Source organism: Lasioglossum baleicum, chromosome 12, assembly GCF_051020765.1.
Source record: "Lasioglossum baleicum chromosome 12, iyLasBale1, whole genome shotgun sequence".
Taxonomy (NCBI): Eukaryota; Metazoa; Arthropoda; class Insecta; order Hymenoptera; family Halictidae; genus Lasioglossum; species Lasioglossum baleicum.
Genome location: NC_134940.1, coordinates 116975 through 137721, shown reverse-complemented (window position 1 = coordinate 137721; position 20747 = coordinate 116975). Strand labels below are relative to the sequence as shown.

The window sequence follows — 20747 nt, the reverse complement described above, 5'->3', positions numbered from 1 at the left end:
AAGTTCTCATGCCAGCATTAAAGGGCAACCGTAGTCAACTGACTACGGAAGAATCTAATGCTTCCCGCAAAGTAACTAAAGTTCGTTGGGTAATTGAGGCAGTTCACGGCATTATAGGACAGAAAAATCAGCTTCTTAGCCACAAGTTAGATAACAAGCTTCTCCCCAAAGTTAGGTCATATGTAAGAATTGCCTGCTTTTTGCATAACAAGTTTGGTAAACGTTTAAATTCCGACGTAGCCTTATCCGCGGAAATAATTGATAGAATGTCAACTCAAGCACACGTGCAGAATACGCTAGCAGCAGAAGTCGAAACAGGTCATTGGAACAGACGTACACGTCCTTTTAAATCTATAGTATCTTCCGAATTACGCGATTTTCCACGGTTGACGGAAAACGATTTGAAAATTCTATTTACAGGAACATATCAGTTATCTCAGGCAATTTCATATTTAGCAGAAATAATGGATGCAGATGATAATATTAATATACGTTCTCTCATAGACGACAATAGCATAGTTAAATTCCAAGTACAATCTCGCCATATCAATAGTAGAACCTATCGATGTTACATTCAATATGCACCTAACACAAGCGGATGTTCAGGGATTAAACGATATTGTTGTGACTGTGCGAATGGCAATCGTACCGTCGGTTGTTGCTCGCATGTAGCAGCAATTATCTATTACCTTTCTCATGCTCGATACCTCTCAAAAATTATAAGACCTGCTGAAATATTGAGCAAGATATTCAATCAAGAAGAAGTGACACCGGTCATTAATGAGGACAGTGACGAAGACTAAGGACATCACATGATGAGATATTTATTTCCATCGGTCAACAATTTTGACGATAAGTATTTTTAAAATTAATGATTCATATGTATGTATTTATCGTCAGAAAAGACAAATAATTCTATATTCTATTACAGGGCACGCGCAAAAAAGGGAGAACAAATAGTTCTGACGTCAACAATACTGACGATAAGTATTTTTATAATTAATGATTCATATGTATGTATTTATCGTCAGAAAAGACAAATAATTCTATATTCTATTACACGGCACGCGCAAAAAAGGGAGAACAAATAGTTCTGACGTCAACAATACTGACGATAAGTATTTTTAAAATTAATGATTCATATGTATGTATTTATCGTCAGAAAAGACAAATAATTCTATATTCTATTACAGGGCACGCGCAAAAAAGGGAGAACAAATAGTTCTGACGTCAACAATACTGACGATAAGTATTTTTAAAATTAATGATTCATATGTATGTATTTATCGTCAGAAAAGACAAATAATTCTATATTCTATTACAGGGCACGCAAAAAAGGAAGAACATATAACAAAAAGAAGGACAAGCATATAACAAGTGGTATTCTTTTCCCCTACACGGGTCTGGAGGGGGAAAGTACAGTTTTAAGACCGTACCATTGCCCTCAACTACACCCGCGACCGATAAACGATTAACAGGTAACGACAACCCTAGTAATCCGCTACCTGGTAGTGATGATCAATAAAGTCAAAAAGCGAGTGGAGAAAAGAAAAGGTGAACATAAACGTACAGGTAAAGGTAAAGGTGAAGGTAAACGGACGGGCTAAAGGAACAAGATAATAAAACACGGACACTTTGTCCGTTCGCTTTTTACACGACGGTGGTTCATACACAATAACTGCTGTTCTGCATGAAAGACGAGATACCAAAAACGAGTGCTTCGAAAAACTCGAAGACACGTACATATTTACTGCAGAAAATATTTAATACTACCAGAATTAAGATGTGTAACTAAAAATTGATGATGTTAATAATTGCTCCAAAATTTTTTTTGCGAATTTTCCCTTAAAATATTTTTTTAATATTTAGATATTGCTTCTAAAAGAAATCTACAAACATACCATTGATTATTATATAGTTAGACATAAAAAAAAGAATTAATCAAGTAAAAAAAAAATGTATACGTATGCCGGGAGCGAACCTAGTATAAGCAGATCAACAGTCGAACGCCTAACGCGCTGAGCCAACCGAGCTGTTGGAAATGTGGTTAATACTTTCAGATGTAATACGCTGACATAGTAAAAATACTAATCAAGCCGATTTCATTGTTTAATTTTTTTTTTAATGTTCAAGGTTTATCAGTGCCTGATAGACTTACAGAATAAATAAAACGTAATAATTTTAAGGTTAGCTTAGTTCTTCGCGGAAAAAACGTCGAAAAAATCGGTTTTTATTTTTTTTAACAACGGCGCACCAAACCAAAAAATCTGAAAAAATTCATGAACAATACTTATAACAATATACTGCTACTGTAAAAATATAAATGTTGTCACTCTAAAACTTCCATGTGAAATCTGCATTTTTTCGATTTTTTTGAGGTTTTTGATTTTTTACAAGCAGGATTTCCATTTTAAAAATCTGAAACCAATTGCAAAGTATGTATTTGGGTTTTTGACATGTGTCAGATTTTTTCAGAATTTTTAAACGTCATTAACTAGGGAAAATAGGCCAAAAACTGATTTTTCGTTTTTACCCCATAACTACCCTCCCGATCGAGATACAGGGTTGAAATTTTGCACAGTATGTTTTTTCTTGGTGCTCTATCGAATGGCACATCGTCGATAAAATTCGGCTCAAGGGCAGTTTTGACTACCTTATCCAGCTATGCCCTTTTTGTTCACTACTCTATATCGAAATGTAATAAAAAAACTATAAAAACGAACACATTAGGATGGCGTAAAAAATAACATCAAAAGAAAAGACAAACAAAGAAAAGAAGCATCACGTATGTTTGTCCCCGTCGAATCATATTAAATACACGTAATGCGAATGGAGTATAAAATTTTTTCTTCGTGCTAATAAATGCTCAATAATTGTGGTTTATCGGTAATATTGGGTGTTGACACTGAATGGTAACGGGGCGTTAGCACACCGATACCGACGGGAACGGAGCGTTAGCGCACCGATGCCGACGGACACCAAAATGCATTAGGTGTCAGGTCTATTCCTATATCTCGTCTGTGGTTTAACATAATAAAAGTTGCATTGACATTGTATGTGTCCCTGAATAGGTGCTCTGCTCCATTTTTTTCTATAGAAACCCTAAATCTCTCGATATTTAAGAAAATGTATGTGTCTTGACTGTGGCAGCACTGTCGCGCCGCCCAATATTTCTCGAACTCCGCTACATGCTGCCGAATAATGAAAATTACGCCTTGAAAACGCAAAAGTAGGCCATTTTTGGAGCTGACCGCAATTGGTGGGTCTTTTATCTATCGATTGTGACTACGTAGGGGCCCCAAATGTTCGAAAAGTACGGAACCCTTGCAACCTCGTGTACGTATACAATGTCTAGCGTTGTGTGAGGGTACCACCACACTGGCGCTCGACCAAGGTCAAATTCGGACCCACACCCTTAATGCCACCTCTACTTAGACTCTAGATTGACATTAAAATAGTAAAAAAAATTTGTCGGTAAAGTAGGTGATTGAAATTGAAATGGTAAAAATTTTTTTTCGAGTTGCCAAAAATCTTTCTGACAATCATCATTCTAGTCAAAAAAGAACCCATTGAATTTGTTATAAAGAATATAAATACAAAGTGAAGTGGATCGGAAAGATACAGAGACGATACAGAATCGATTATCTCCGGGAAGTTTTTCACACAGACTGCTCCATCATCCATCCATGCATTACCGTGTGGGGTCGCGCTTACCACTCCGCATCTTTTGCGTAGTGGGGACCTGCCGCGTCTGCGCACGACGTTACTCATTATGTTCAACGACGCGCTGATCGAGTCGATCGATCTCTTTCTTTTCGAACGCTCGAACGAGCTAGTCGTGTTCTGTAGTATTGATTCTTTGATCCGCCATTGTGGCTATCTAGCTTTACCACGTTTTACTCTACAGTCGTATGCTCACTTGTGGCATATTCGTGTACGCCTCGTGTATAGTCCAAGTACAAATAAATTGTCGTACATTTTTACTCTGTCAATCGCGAGTGTACCCAACTTATTCCACATGATGAGAGTAGGCTCACCACGTGTAGATTAATACCCTTATTGTCCCTTTTCGGACATAACCTACAACCGTGTAGGGGCTCTGTTCCCCCACTCCCATGTTACCAGAGTGGGGATCGGCGGAAGCCGTTGGCAACGCCGAGCCCCGCTCTACCTTCTTGAGCTTCAACACCCGAGCTGGACGGTTGTCCGTAAAAGCAGTGTTCTTTCTTCCTTCGTCATTCGTGATCAAGTCGGACATAACCTCTACATTGGGTCGTGGCGGCGAGTAGGCGCCGATAGATAGAAATCCTCCAACCATCTGGGGACTTCAACCTACAACCGCGTTACTGCATCACCCTCTACCGGCCGTCAGCCGCAAAACACACAGGTGGCGTTGGGCCTGCTCGATGCATCGAACACGATCGCACATCTATGTGGGCGATTTCCAACACTCCCCCTTGTTCAATGTAGTGATGGGCACCATCGACTAAAAACTATCGATTAAATCGATAGTAGCCAACTACTATTTTCAGTCGACTGATTTTTTAAACTATCGACTGAATTTAGTAGTGGTGGGATTACTATTTTCAGTCGAATATTTTACACGTCGCCATCTTGAAATTTCAAATGTCAGTGTCAGACGATGAAACGAAAAGGTTAGAAATACATGATTATGACAGGACGTGCAAATATGCAAGTAATGAAATATGTAACAGATATTTCAATACTTTAATTCATATTGTGTTCAGGAATCCGCCACCGCGTGGCCTCGTTAGTTCAAAAACGTAAATAACGATCAAACCAGCGAGCGTTCCCCCTCTCCTTTCTTTGAACCTAGTGTATGCGAGCACGAGGGTGACGAACGGTGTCGATCGAGCCAGTTCAATTTGAACCTCCAAGATCGCTGCTACCATCAAGCAAATATTGTTGTCGAATCCTTCATTCGCGCCGAATTTAACGAGTTCGCGACCATTCTTCCATAATTCACGCGTTACTCAATCCGACAAAGGCAGGGTTCGAAATTAACTAATAAATAGTGTTAGTGAACAACATTTGCCTTGAACCTTTCATTTACCCGCCTATGACGCGATCTACAACCGACCTGCACATAAGACCATTCGATCCTTCTCAACGAATCCAACATCCACTTACCAGCCTCTCAAACATTGGTCCTTCGAGCCGGATTAGAAGAGGAGTGAATTTCGAATATCCGTGTGCAAAAGTGTAACGGAAAACCGTGGTGTCAAGATGGCCACATTGACCGACCTTCTCGTCAAACAAACACCGCTCATGGGCTGTGTCCAACGAGCTCTCAGCAACTTTAAAAAGCTGGGACAAGCCAAGATGACTCAAGCCGTCACTCAACAACGTCTTGAGAACTTGATGGAAAACTTCGCTAAGTGCCAGGAGGTGGACGCGCAAATATGCGCTCTGGCCGACTGGAGGACCCAAACGAGCCTGCCGTATTTCCAAGCTTCCTGATGTGCGAGGAAGCCTTCTTTGAAGCGTCGGACTTCATGGCCGAGATCATCGCAGCTACCGCATCAGGCCACGCTTCCGCCAGCGCATCCTCCGCAGCCGTGGAATCCACCCGATCGTCGTCTCATCTTCCAAAGATGCGCCTACCAACTTTCAATGGGAGTTTCCAGCAGTGGGAGGCGTTTCGAGATAAGTTTCGTTCCATGGTCATTAGCGATGAAACATTGTCGAATGTAGATCGCTTGCATTATTTGTCGTCGTGCGTAACAGGTGATGCGAGCGACGCGTTAGATCACCTCGCCATAACGGACAGTAATTTCACCGTCGCCTGGGAATTATTGACCTCGCAGTACGAAAACAAACGTCGGTTAATAACAACTCATATTCTGCTGAAGTTGAAGTTTGCGAGGTCCTTCATGCTCCCCGATCTTCGTCACCAGGTATCGGTCATTCCGTAGAACGCGCGTCACCTCGTACGGACCCAGAAACTTTCCGGCCAGCTTCAAACCTGGTCCAGCCTGTGTACGTTGCACAGAGACCAAGTCCCCCTCGTGGTACACGGTGGCTTTCTTCCGTCGCCGGTCGTATTGTTTCTGGTTCTCCTGTTGGATGCGTTGTCCCGATCCCTCGCTCCTCAATGCCCGTTACAATTTTTCGTAAGGCGTCGTCGCGTTCCTGTGCCTTGCGAATTCGTGCCGTGACACCTTCCTCGCTCTCGATTGCGAGGCACATTGACGCGGGGTTGCGGCTGAGTGCGTCGACGTGTTGCATCGTGGTCCCCGGACGATGTTCGATCGAGTATTGGAACTCCTCGAGCAGCAGTGCCCAACGTACGACCCGAACGCAGAGGTCTCTTTTTCGCATGGTCAGCGTGAATGCCCTACAGTCCGTGACGACTTTGAATGGTATACCGAGCAAATAAACCCTGAACTTCCGGAGGGACCTTATTATCGCCAAAACTTCTAACTCGTAGCTCGGATACCGTTGTTCCGCCGCCGTCGTCATGCCGCTCGCGTAATATACAGGGTGGAACGCACCGTCCTCGCTATCGCGTTGCAACAGTATCGCTCCGTATCCAAGCATCGACGCATCGGTGTGTAATTCCGTTTCTCGCTCGCGCTGATAAAGCTGTAATACCGGTCCTCTGGTCAGAGCTTCCTTGAGAAGTGCGAATGCGTTTCGTTCTTCCGATTCAAATTGGAAGGGCACGTCTGCCTTCAAAAGACGTGTCAGTGGTCGTGCTATCGTAGAATAATTCAAGATGAACTTTCGGAAGTAACCGGACAGACCGAGGAAGCTCTGTACCTGCCTAACCGTGGTCGGAGTCGGAAAACGGGCTACCGCTTTGGTTTTATTTTCCGAGGGGCGTATGGCACCTCCCTCGACTATGTGCCCGAGATATTCTACGCGTGTCTTAAGATACTCGCATTTAGACCAATTTATTCGTAGCCCGCATTCTGCCGCGCGTTTGAGAACCGCTATTAACCGTCGTGTGCCGTTCTCGTGATCCGTCGCGGGTATGACTAAATCGTCTATATACGTTAGTACCGTTTTTTCCGCAATTAGATCTCTGAACGCGACGTTTACAAATCGCTGAAAGACTGCTGGCGAATTGCAGAGACCAAACGGGACCTTCAGAAACTCATAGTGTCCGTCGGGTACGATAAAAGCCGTATATTTTCGGCTTTCCTGCTCGACCGGTACGTGAAAAAACGCGTTCCGCAAATCTATCGTGCTGTAGACCGAGGCACCCTGCAGCAAATCAAGCTGATCCTCGATTAGTGAGATGGGATACCGGTCTCGTACTATCTTCGTGTTCAGTTGCCGATAATCTACGCATAGGCGGGTGGAATTGTCCTTCTTCTTCACGAGGACCACTGTACTCGCGTATTCCGAAAGAGAGGGTTGCGCGACGCCGTCGCGTATCCACTCACTAATTTGCCGATTAACTTCGTCTCTTTCGGAAGGTGAGAGCCTTCTTGGCCGCTGATAAACCGGTTCGTTATCTTTTACAATGATTCTCATCGTAACTCCGACCTCGCGAATCGCGTCTGGCTTGTAATTCCGTACAGTCGTTTCGATTTCGTCGCGTAATTTCGCGTTATCGACATGGGAAACGTTAATCGTGTCGTGGGGAGGTTCGTGTCGTACATGCAAGATTTCGGGGATGCTATCTTGTGCTTGTGACAGTGTCGTCAATGTCATCACGCAATTTTTCACCGTCCACTCCGCGGTGTCGATGAAGTCGAAACCGAGTAGCACCCCGTACTCTAGGACGGTATTCTCCACGACGCGTAGCGTAGCCTCACGTATTTCCCCGTCGATAACGATTTCGGCCCTGAATTTTCCCAGCGTGATACAGCGTTTCGCGCCTATCCCGCGTAGGTGCAGTTCTTCGCGTGTTAACGGTGGTGCTCCGACATCGCGGTATACATCCTCGCGAATCAGTGACACGTCACTGCCCGTGTCGAGCACGGCGACCGCGGCGCATCCGTTGACACGAATATCTTTGCGGTATTTACTCTCGGTAGATACCGCGACAGCGAGGACATCTTTCGCGGGCGATTTCTTAGGGCATTCGCGCGAGATATGACCGTATTCGTTACAATTAAAGCACTTGCGACCTCGGTTCTGGGCAGGGCAGCTCGCTGTGAGGTGTCCTCGATCGCCGCAGTTAGTGCATCGCCTCGGCGCGGTGCTTGCTGCGTTTGTGGGCCTCGGTGTCGACGTGGACGCTGAGGTTTCTCCCCTGGGAGTCGCGTTTGTAGCCGTCGTCCGAATCGCGATTTTTCCGAACGCCTCCAGAAGATCCATCTTCGTTTGGAACCGTTGGAGACGGGCCTGGTCTTGGAGGACAGGATTGGGTATCCCGTCTATGATGCAATCTATCAATTCTTCTTTCTCTATGGAGATGCGATTGGCCAGGATCACCTTCTGATGAAGGCAATCAGCGAAAGACTCCCCTCGCTGCCACGTCCTCTCCTCGAATTGACGTCTCGCCTTCAGACGGTTGGGCCTTACGTAGAACATAGACCCTATCTGCTCCAGCAGCGTCTCGATCGTCATCCCCGTGTGCTCCGGTCTGGAATGAAACCAATCCAAGGCCTTACCTCGGAGCCTGGAGACGATCAAGATGCGACAAGCGTCATCTCGCAACCTATACGTGCTGCGTAGGAGCTGAAACTGCCTCGTCCACGTCTTGTAAGTGCCTTCCGAGCCGTCAAAGTGATTGAGCAGGTCCGCAATGGCCGTAATGCTCATGCGAAGGTGCTCCGTTGTCGTATTTGCTGCTTCCGATCTCACGGGTTGCTGTTCGTTACGACCCTGCGTTTGCCGCAAAAATTCCAGCTCGCGTTTAGCCAACTCAGCTTCTCTGATGGCCATCTCCTTCTCCTTTTCCATCAGATCTAGCCGGAGCTTCAGGAATTCCATCTGGTCGGCAAGTTCAGACGCGTTGGGTGTCGGCGTTCGTTTGAGGTCTGCCGTGTTTGGCGGATCGTTATTACCAAAAATCTCGTCTTCTCCGATGCCGTGTTCGAGCAGTCTTGCAACCAGCTCGTTCTTCGTGCCGCTCGTGGACAGGGTCCTTTTCCTCAAGACCTCCTTCAGGTGTGCCGTGGTGAGATTTTGCAGTGTTCGGTCATCCATCTCGTCTCGAATTGAAGAACACTCGCGATTCTATTTCCGATACTGACTCCCGTTCTATTGTACTTTCCGACGCGTATTCTCCGGTCGCTGTTTATCCCGGCTGAGCCCCCAATTGTAGGAACAAGATTTTGTAGAATTAAATATCTGTCCTTTATTTAGAATAACACGACAGAAACAACAAAGATAGAGACAGTACAATTATAATACAAAATGTATCCGCATCCGCAGATTTCCAATCGTAAGCCGTAAATCGTAATCGTTAACCGTGTGTCGTAGCCGTAAGTCGTGATCGCGTCCGTATATCGTATCGTGGTTCGTATCGTTGCGTTTTCGGACAAGAGACGTTCCGCGTCCTCTGCGGCCTGGCTTTATCGTCGTACACACAGGTGCGTCTCGGCACACCTACATGTGTTTTTCGTGACCTAGCCAGGGTACGCGCGATGACACTGGCCTAGGTGTACTTGACAGTTCATTGCCCCGGTCCTCGACTGTTTACAGTGGCTAACGTGTGTCGTTTAATGTTTTCCGTACGCGGGCAACGACTCGGTCGGTTGATGGCCTTGCCGATGTAATCATTCCCACATAAATAACAATTATATTATACTACAAATATTATACAATTATTAAATAACAATAAATACTTATACATATATATTGCATTTATGGGAATGAAATATTAATCATAACCTAATAAAAAAAAACTATTTTATAATTACATCTATCGATATTAGATATTTTTTTAAAAAGTTCATTAACATTTTGCCTTTATGTTGCATTATTATTAAAGGACAAATAATAATTTATATAAATTTTTAAAAATGATTGATTCTATTGATTTATTATTTATAATTATACTTTGTCACGTTGATCTTTTCCGCGGAGCAGGAAGGCCCGTGAAAAGGATCAATTTCGGGCTTTACAGGCACGGAGGCCGGGCCGCGTTTAGCCGAGTACGCGCGGTCCGCCCGGGACAACGGAATTCGAGAATTCGACGGGTCAAATTTAACGATTGGTTCGGGCGCCAGGCACTTTTAGAGTGCCACGCGAGACGCGATTCCGTTCCCGGACTCAGAGAAGCCGAGTCCGAAAGTCGAACCCTCGAAATACGCAGACGGGAATTGCGCCACGAAATGGGACACAGGAACGTTCGGACAATCCTCACGGCAGGACGGATCTCACAGGAATATCGAAATAAATCACGACGATATGGACTCGAGATGTTTAATCGGTCGTTGGTGGTTACAAAATTACGGCCACGTGGCCGCGACCCGAGAGCCCGCGCTTTTTATACAAGATTGTGACAGATGTAGGTTCGCTGCGCGGTTGTCGTATCGAATTTTAACATACGTCGGAATCGTCGTACAGGACCGCGAGTTGAGAAAACCGCGGTCGACGAGATCGCGCGTAGCGCAGGTGAACGGCGCGGTAATGGACCGTCGCGGCGGCCGTCGCTCGCGGTTCGATGTTACACGCACGGTACGCGTAGCTGCGTTTCGATCATCGGCGCGACACAGGATTCGAGACACTTAGAGATTATTCTCACAGCACGCGACTCCTCGGAGGAAACTTCCGTACTCGCAATACCTGGGGAAAACTCTCTAAAACATAACCTCAAAACGCCCCCGGAACAGGCGTGAGACTTCGGCTCGAGGCAGTTGCGCCTCGGCACACGCGAATTGTCGAGGACGAGACGAGAAGCGTTCGCCCTCGCGCGATTAAGGTCGAGCCATCTCGCAAAGAAACACCGGATTGATCACTGGCTGACTTACCGTTTCGCCTTTCTCTCTATTGCGCTGGTATTGCTTCCGGGAAGCGGCCCTGGCCGGTTGCGGGGCAGGTAGGTGCCATCGACTTCTCGGATAATCCCAGCGGGAAGACTCTCACGAGCACTTTCGATTATGCGACCGGAATCGCGGAGATGTAATATCGGCGTTATATTGCGCGTGATTTGAAACGGAGTAAATCGAACGTGCGGATGCAGCGTGAGCCAGCGCGACAGTGTCGCATCGAGTTTCGATCGCGCGGTGGCCCGATCCTTCTTCCCCCTCTCGACTCGTTGCCGAATTTTCCCGATTGGCGCGTGACGCATACGCAACATCTTAGCGACCAGGATCGTCCCTACTAAGGTCCTTGGGCCCCAGACCATAGCGCGAATGATCGTATCGGAGGTTTTCCTCCTTTTGGCTGCGATCGCACCACCCACGCCGGAGCTTCAGCGCGATGAGGCGACGTCGGGATCACGAAAGGTCATGATAACCAGTTGTTCGTTGTAAGCTCCTGTCCCTTCGACGCCTCCGGGTTGATTCCCCGGGTGCTCTCGGTCCAAATCGTTATTGCCTGTGCACGGGGCTTCCGCAATATTGGCCAGTTCTTTTTCTGTGGGTTCGTCTGGTGCTGTATCGGTTCCTCGGGAAACTTCGGTCGGTCGGGATACCTTTCTCGTGCCCGTAATACGGCCCTGTAAACTTGGCCGTTCTCGGCACGTACGACAGATGTCAATCATCGGTGATCGATAAGTACGGGATTTCCTCGAGGAACGCTCTCGAATCCTGTGATTCCGTGTCGTGACTCGTGAGAGGGCGGTTCAGTCCCGTTTATATGTTACTTTTGTAATCGTAATTATCGGAAAAGTGACGTCGCACGATTTGCAACGTCACAACTTATAGATTACAATAATTATAAATTAATGACGAAAAGAAATTTTAAATTACAATTTTTTAACAATCTTATTAAAAAAGACATATTTAACTGGGGGAAAATATGAATGTGAAAAATATGACGATCGCGGGTTCAGTTGGTTTAGTAAAAAAGTAGATACAAACGCATCAGTATCAGCGAATGTGAATCTGATTTTTTACAAAATCAAATAGTTCTTAAATTTTTAACCAGTACTAAAAGCATTGGCTTTCCCAGCTTTGTGTTTAAATAGGTCTACTAAACTATCATTTATATAGCATTTTAATGCATGTATAGTGTATATAGTGTATATAGTTTTATATAGTTTAATAAAAATAAGTATATAGTATATAGTTGTTGGTGGCATCAACGAGTGCCACATGTCTTTAATGTAAAAGAGAATATAAAAGTGCAAACAACACCACCAATTTACATGAACATTTAAAACGTAAACATTTTACGATACTTCAAGCAAATCAAAATCCAAATGGAGAAGTAGCAGAGTTCATCGATGGAGAAGTGGCAGAGATGATCGATGGAGATGATACACGTGCAACATTAACGCCGGAAGAAAGACCTGTGGCATCCACTTCCAACGCAACTGATACTAGTCAAAATGCGGACGTACCTACTAATACAATGCAAAATCGTCAAATAAAATTCAGGCAATTGACTTTGAGAACAGTTGCAAATGAACTGCCACAATCAAAAATTTTAAAATTACATAATCTGGTGGTAGCCATGGTTTGCAAAGACTTACAAACTTTAAGTATGGTAGAAGACAAAGGATTTATTGAGTTTGTGAAAGAACTAGAACCTCGGTACCACCTGCCAAACCGCAGAACGTTAGGACGGACCATTTTGCCTAAAGTATACGCTAACGTCAAATCCAGAATTTTGGAAAATCTGAAACAAACAGAACATGTCTCAATTATAACTGATATATGGACAAACTTACATACACAATCATTTCTCACAATTACTGGACATTATTTTTTACACAATAAGCTACATTCAAATGTATTAGCAACTAGCGTTTTAAAAGAAAACCACACAAATGAGCATATAAGTTTTACAGTGCAAATAACTTTAACAGAATTTAATATAACAGAGAAAATTGTTGCAGTTGTAACTGACAATGCTGCGAATATGCGAAGTGCTGTATGTCGCTTAGGATATTTATATCTACCATGTACAGCACATACGTTGAATTTAGTTGTAAATGACTCAGTTACTGCTATTCCAGAGATTGTCAGTCTATTAAAAACATGCCGATCATTAATCACACATTTTAAAAGTAGCGTTACTGCAGCAGATAAATTACGAGACTTCCAAACACAAATAGGGTTAAACACTTTAAAATTAAAACAAGATGTACATACAAGATGGAACTCCTCGTTGATAATGCTAGAGAGGCTACTAGCAGTGAAAATTCCTTTATGTGCAACTGTAGCATCACTAACGAATTGTCCTACAAGCCCTAATGCTCAGCAGTGCAAAACTATACAGGATATTATTCCTCTGCTGAAACCAATAGAGTATGTAAGCTAGGGATGCCGATTATTAATCGATTATTTAAAAAATCGATCATTTTCATAAAATAAATCGATTTTTAGAATCGACTCTTCAATATCCGATTTTTACAAATAATCGATTCTAAAATTGTAAAAATAATCGATTTTTATGGCAAATTGTATGACTGTACGTGGAGACCGTGGAGTGTTTATGCGGAGACTGTATAAAGAGAATAAGAGATCCAACTAGCATCAAAAGTAACTATATAAGTGTTTCCTTCCTAAAACACGACAATTCTACTGCACATGATGATTCTAACGAAACTCGTTCATTGGTTAATTCTCTACTCGTACTCGGCCGACCACGCGACCATTGGTTGACGCGCAACGACATATATATGTATATATGTATCATTGCCCTTCGAAGATTGGTTATTAGACTGAATCTTTATACAAAATAAAAATTTTCTACACCGATTGCAAGAAATAGAAACTAAATTGAATGTTACCTCTTCCCGTAATGATCTTAATATGTGTATAGAGGAGAAATTATACAGGGTGTCTCAAAATTAGGTCCGGAGCCGATAATGGGAGGTTCCTGAGATCATTTCAAGCGACATTTTCCTTTGAAAAAATGTCGTCCGCGGCTTCGTTAACGAGTTATTAACGAAAAACACGGACCAATCAGAGCGCGAGCTAGACGCGTGCAGCCCGGCGCGCCGGCAGCCGAGTGTCGGTGGCACGCCGCGATGTCGTAACGAACAAAAGTTTCTCGATTATGTGAATCCTCGCCAATTTCGATAAGCTTTGGATATGTTGTCAATACCATGATTCTGAACAACATTTCCCTTTACAGTTTCTGTCGATCGGCTTTAGTTTACGACATTATTGTAAAAATTTGTAATTGTAAATCGATCGATGTACTATTTCCTATCCGATTTCGATAATCTTTGGATATGTTGTCAATACCATAATTCTGAACAACATTTCCCTTTACAGTTTCTGTCGATCGGCTTTAGTTTACAATATTTTTGTAAAAATTTGTAATTGTAAATCGATCGATGTACTATTTCCTATCCGATTTCGATAAGCTTTGGATATGTTGTCAATACCATGATTCTGAACAACATTTCCCTTTACAGTTTCTGCCGATCGGCTTTAGTTTACGATATTATTGTAAAAATTTGTAATTGTAAATCGATCGATGTACTATTAGGGTGGACCTTAGTTACTCTTGGTGAAAAAATTTTTTCGGAATTTTAATGGTGCGACCCCGTCAATTTGTGCCATTTAGTGAAAAAATAAACCCTGTAAAAAATCAACTCGATCGGGCAATGAGAAGACGTGCCACAACGACTTTGTTTATGTAAAAAAATTAAATTTCACTAAAAATAGGAAAAACAGTTTTTAGCACATTATTTCATTATTAGATGTCATTTTAGACCAATATCTTTAATTGTAATAAAAAAAAGTTATTTATTAACAATTAAATTAATTTGTTTAAACGAAGATTGCAATATTTTTTTGCAATATATTTTGTTATTAATAAATACATACGTTTATAAATATTGGTGGTATTTATTATAAATGTTGACTTAATGTTTTTTTATCGACTGTAGGGTAACGCTGTTTATACTCTGATACAATTTGTAAAATGTCCTGTCTCTCGTTTTCATCTTTGGTAATACAATCGGAATACTCTTTCATTAATTTTACTGCTCGTTCAGCTACATCATTAACGATTTGTAAATTCCCTACAATTCTTGTCGCCGCTTTATAATTATTATCCGCTTCCCACAATGCTGGGTCCTTAGACATAAAATCTATATTTATATCAAATCTAGAAAAGAATTTCAATGTTTGTGTAGAAACAAAATTGTCCATAGTAATATCTATATATAGTTTAATATCTTTTCTAGGAATGACCAATTTTTTACAATTTTGTTCTTCTTCTTTGTTGAGTGCTTCAACCATCTTTTTTTTAATTTCTACAGAAATGTGTGGATCAAAAAATGACAATCCCACATTTTCTGGTGACAAGTACCATAAGTGATTGCTCAGTTTTTGCAACGTAGCATTACTTATGGTTTCGTCAATCTCTTTATATTTCCATAGATCACTTAATAGTTCTAAATCTAACCGGGGTGCTATCGCAGGTACAGTGGTACGTACCCAAGCGAGTATGTATATATTAATTAAAAAAATACAAATACTTTGTATCCATAACTTTTTCTCACTACTTAAATGAAATTCATTCCTAAAAATATAAATTTTTATGCAATATATAGCCTTAGCCATCCACCTCGCATGGTGGAATGCGCCAGGCATCCTAAATCTAACACCTTTAGGTGGAGTTCCGCCTAGAAAAATTATCATAAGTTCTATCAGTTCCTTGTAATCATCCCTCGGTTGAATTTGTTGCAAATTGTGTATTGCCGCTTCAATCTTTTTATCAATCTCTATTACATTTTGACGTACAAATTCATCTTCTACGCCGGGCTTAAAATTGTCTTTATTTATTGAACTCCAAGAATTTTTAAATTTCTTAAAAAGAGGAACATCTGGACCCGTCGACTTTTTCATTTTTGTATCAAATGCAGCACGTAAAATTAATTCATAAATATGGTGACGGCATGGCAAATACAATAATTCTTTTTCTAATTTTTGTTCCAATAGAACGCAGGCTCCTTGTATTCTGCCGGTGTTGGTTGCGGTCGTATCAAAACAAAGGGCTTCTACTTGCTGTGATAAATTCCATTTTTCTGTCTTAGAGAAGATTGCCGACGCTTGATTGGCCCCACTACCCGATGGTATAACTGGAATTCCCAATAATTTTTTAATTTCCCCGCAACTTATAACTATCGGTAATCGTTCTACATTTTTGTGGCTTATATCTGGTATAAGTGTAGCATCCCAATGAATAGTTATGCCCCTAAGATTAATTTGTCCGAACATTTCTTGCAACTGTGCTGCATGCTCAGACCGATAATTATGTCGATATCTTCGAATAGATGTTCTATTTATTATTAATTCATTTAGGTCATGACCTAAACATTCTGCTGTTGCCATAACAATTCGAATTGCATCACGGTCGCTTATTCTACACGAATCTAAAACAGCTACTAGTTTTGGAGTAATAACCTTCTGCTTTCCTCGTCTTTTCTTGGGGTTACTCGGCCCAGGTATATTGTAGTCCTCTGCCTCGGTGTCATCACCGTCAGGTACCTGAGGCTCGTCCGAAAGAATTTCTATGGTTCTTGCTAACGGGACTTCTGTCTCTTCATCACTGGATGTGGACGTTGATTCTAATTGTACTGAATCTATAACGTAAAAATAAATTTGCTATAATTGGAAAATATAAATGTGAAAGCATTAGAAATAACTTCAAAACATTACCATTGATCGATGATTCCTGAGCCCGTTGCCACCGCATCTCTTGTTGTTCCTTCCGCTCTGCTTGTCTTTCTTCTTTCTCTACTAATTTACGATCAATAGATGCCATCGAACCGATTCGTCTCTTTTCCCTCTGCTGCAGGAGGAATATCTTATCTTCCTCTACAGAAATCATTTCTAAGGCATTCGCATGTGCGATATCGAATAAATCCTCTAATGAATCTATAAATTCTTGTTCTCGCTTTCTCTGTAGATCATTTTGGCGATTCGCGGTTTTATTAAGCGTTCGCCATTTGTTGTATAGTTTTTCCACTTTATTAATACTATCCGATGTTTTTTTTATTGGAATTCTCGTCTTTTCCCAGAAAATTTCTACTTCTTTCATCACTAAAGCCGCACTTTCACGTAGATTTAAGTTCACTTTTCGCATATTATAGAACAATACACGTAAAAGTTGTCCGTTGCTTGGTAATTTAGCCCCAACAATTTGTGACTCAAAGTGATTTAATAGGAATAACTGATCACTGCTCCTTGTTTCCATCTTACTCAACTCTCTGTAGTATTTCCAATGCGAGTGCTACGAAGATTCGGCCTAGACTGCAGTGAGAAGTGAGTTCTCTTGTCGATGGACGTACGAAATGAGTTTAGGTATAACCATAAAAGAGGGGAGGCTTCTAAAGGGCCTAACGGAAAGTTTCCGAGGGTCAGTGGAATAGGTAAAAGGTTCTCAGGTAGCTGCAGCAAGCAAAACCTTGCTGACAGGTAACAGTGGTTTTCATTTCATATTGTAGTACTCTTGTACTCTTATACGCTAAAGGTTCAAACTTTCGAATAAATTATTCAAACTTATAAGTAAATATTGTTATTAAATAACCGAGAAATGATACTTTTGGTAAATAATAATAATTTTTTCAGCGGAAATGTTACAATGGAGTTATAGATAGAATTGGAGTAAAACTAGTGAAATTTCCAAACTTCAAGTCAATTGTGGCACCCTTTCCCTTTGTCCTATCGACTTCCGCTTTTGCAGAAATTATTTTATTATCAAATGGAACAAATCTAGAGGGTCGCACATAAAAATTTCGATGGTGGAAAATAAGGTCCACCCTAATGTACTATTTCCTGTCCGATTTCGATAAGCTTTGGATATGTTGTCAAGACCATGATTCTGAACAACATTTCCCTTGACGGTTTTTGTCGATCGGCTTTAGTTTACGATATTATTGTAAAAATTTGTAATTGTAAATCGATCGATGTACATACTATCTCCTCGCCGATGTCGATGAGCTTCATTTCAAAGGAAAAAGATATTTAAAACATCGAATTTATAACATATTTCAAAGTCATCGAAATCGGTGAGGACCCACATTATCGGCAACTTTACCCGAACGATAGAAGAAGCACAAACTTATTGAATCAAAAACTCACTTATTCAGCCGTAAATCCATTTGACTACCACATACAACCACCACACTTTTACATAATTGTTGAACTCGTAGCACACTTTTATAACTCGTATCGAAATTGAACGAAATTACTTACTCCGACGCGGAAAGAGTTCGATGCTCTTCGCGATGCCGCGCGAAACTGTGCTCTCCCAGCGTACAATGTATTCGATGAAAGCGTCGTTTAAAACAAATGAAATCGTTCCCAAGGAGATATTGATTTTTCGAGAATCGTATGATTCTCGAAAACACCGATTCGAAGATTATGTAAAAGTGTGGTGGTTGTATGTGGTAGTCAAATGGATTTACGGCTGAATAAGTGAGTTTTTGATTCAATAAGTTTGTGCTTCTTCTATCGTTCGGGTAAAGTTGCCGATGATGTGGGTCCTCACCGATTTCGATGACTTTGAAATATGTTATAAATTCGATGTTTTAAATATCTTTTTCCTTTGAAATGAAGCTCATCGACATCGGCGAGGAAATAGTATGTACATCGATCGATTTACAATTACAAATTTTTACAATAATATCGTAAACTAAAGCCGATCGACAGAAACTGTAAAGGGAAATGTTGTCAGAATCATGGTATTGACAACATATCCAAAGCTTATCGAAATCGGATAGGAAATAGTACATCGATCGATTTACAATTACAAATTTTTACAATAATATTGTAAACTAAAGCCGATCGACAGAAACTGTAAAGGGAAATGTTGTTCAGAATCATGGTATTGACAACATATCCAAAGCTTATCGAAATCGGATAGGAAATAGTACATCGATCGATTTACAATTACAAATTTTTACAATAATATCGTAAACTAAAGCCGATCGACAGAAACTGTAAAGGGAAATGTTGTTCAGAATCATGGTATTGACAACATATCCAAAGATTATCGAAATCGGATAGGAAATAGTATATCGATCGATTTACAATTACAAATTTTTACAATAATGTCGTAAACTAAAGCCGATCGACAGAAACTGTGAAGGGAAATGTTGTTCAGAATCATGGTATTGACAACATATCCAAAGCTTATCGAAATCGGATAGGAAATAGTACATCGATCGATTTACAATTACAAATTTTTACAATAATATTGTAAACTAAAGCCGATCGACAGAAACTGTAAAGGGAAATGTTGTTCAGAATCATGGTATTGACAACATATCCAAAGATTATCGAAATCGGATAGGAAATAGTACATCGATCGATTTACAATTACAAATTTTTACAATAATGTCGTAAACTAAAGCCGATCGACAGAAACTGTGAAGGGAAATGTTGTTCAGAATCATGGTATTGACAACATATCCAAAGCTTATCGAAATTGGTGAGGATTCACATCATCGAGAAACTTTTGTTCGTTACGACATCGCGGCGTGCCACCGACACTCGGCTGCCGGCGAGCCGGGCTGCACGCGTCTAGCTCGCGCTCTGATTGGTCCGTGTTTTTCGTTAATAACTCGTTAACGAAGCCGCGGACGACATTTTTTCAAAGGAAAATGTCGCTTGAAATGATCTCAGGAACCTCCCATTTTCGGCTCCGGACCTAATTTTGAGACACCCTGTATATTGATATCTTCAATTTTTAAAATTTTTCAACTTCTTCGATTTTCATATACTCAATTTTGCTATAAATGCATAAAGATCCGCAGTATAATAATTATTATTACTTTATTTCTTTAATAAAAATGTCCAACAAAATTTTGATCTTCGTTTTTTTATCATTTTTAGACATTTCTAAAAAAAAAATCGATTATTCAAAACATCGATTATTTGGAAACGATTTTTTAGTGGATCGATTCTTAAGCTTCGATTATAATCGATTCAGAAAAATCGATCTTTTTGAAAATAATCGGCATCCCTAATGTAAGCAGTGAATTAGGTGGAGAGAAATACGTTACTGCGTCAACGATTATGCCATTAATTACAGGCTTACAGAATGCTATTGACAAGATTAAACCCCAGACAATACCTGGACATGCATTGAAATGCAATATAATAAACAACTTAGAAATCAGATTCGATTACATACATACAAATAAAATTATCACAATTTCAACTATAGCAGATCCAAGATTTAAAACCGCAGTTTTCAGAAATGATACAGATATACAAACAGCCACAGAAACTGTTAAGGAGGCTAGGATCGTGGTTTCCGTAGGAGCAGAAATTAACTGTACGCAAGGCGTCGTTTGCACACACTGACAATAGATTTATTGTAAAAGAGATATCTAAAATACAGGTATACGTTACGAGATCGCGTGTCTGAGATCGATGAGTAAACGATCGATAGCGGCGGAACGCCAATGGTGAATGTAGCGCCAGTAGTGACTAGAAATGGAACTAAGTTGCCAACTGTTATACCGATCTAACAGAAACAGTTTTATCAGAACTCATACCTTTAATAACTGCAGAAACAAATAGTGAGACTAGATCTGTACAGGCAGAAGAAACAGAACAAGAAACTGAAGGTTTTTGGGATTTTTATGTAAATAAAGTTTCTCACTTGACCAGACGCTGCTCCAATTCGTCGCCTTCGGACAGTGCAGCAAGTACAATGAAGCAGTATTTAGATATACCATATGA

The 20747-nt window shown here is 41.2% G+C and overlaps 2 protein-coding genes across 2 annotated transcripts; both read right to left on the bottom strand.

The window, feature by feature from the left end:
* Positions 1 to 12452: 12452 nt before the first annotated feature.
* LOC143214145 (uncharacterized) lies at positions 12453 to 13324 on the bottom strand. Its single transcript, XM_076434826.1, has 2 exons — positions 13185 to 13324; positions 12453 to 12708 (listed from the first exon to the last, which is right to left on the bottom strand). Exons 1-2 carry the CDS (start codon positions 13256 to 13258, stop codon positions 12453 to 12455), a joined length of 330 nt encoding a protein of 109 aa, XP_076290941.1. The 5' UTR covers positions 13259 to 13324.
* Positions 13325 to 14811: 1487 nt separating this feature from the next.
* LOC143214020 (uncharacterized) lies at positions 14812 to 17800 on the bottom strand. Its single transcript, XM_076434513.1, has 3 exons — positions 16713 to 17800; positions 16458 to 16636; positions 14812 to 16132 (listed from the first exon to the last, which is right to left on the bottom strand). The coding sequence occupies exons 1-3, from the start codon at positions 17248 to 17250 to the stop codon at positions 16052 to 16054; spliced, it is 798 nt and encodes a 265-aa protein (XP_076290628.1). The 5' UTR covers positions 17251 to 17800; the 3' UTR covers positions 14812 to 16051.
* Between the last annotated feature and the right edge of the window lie 2947 nt (positions 17801 to 20747).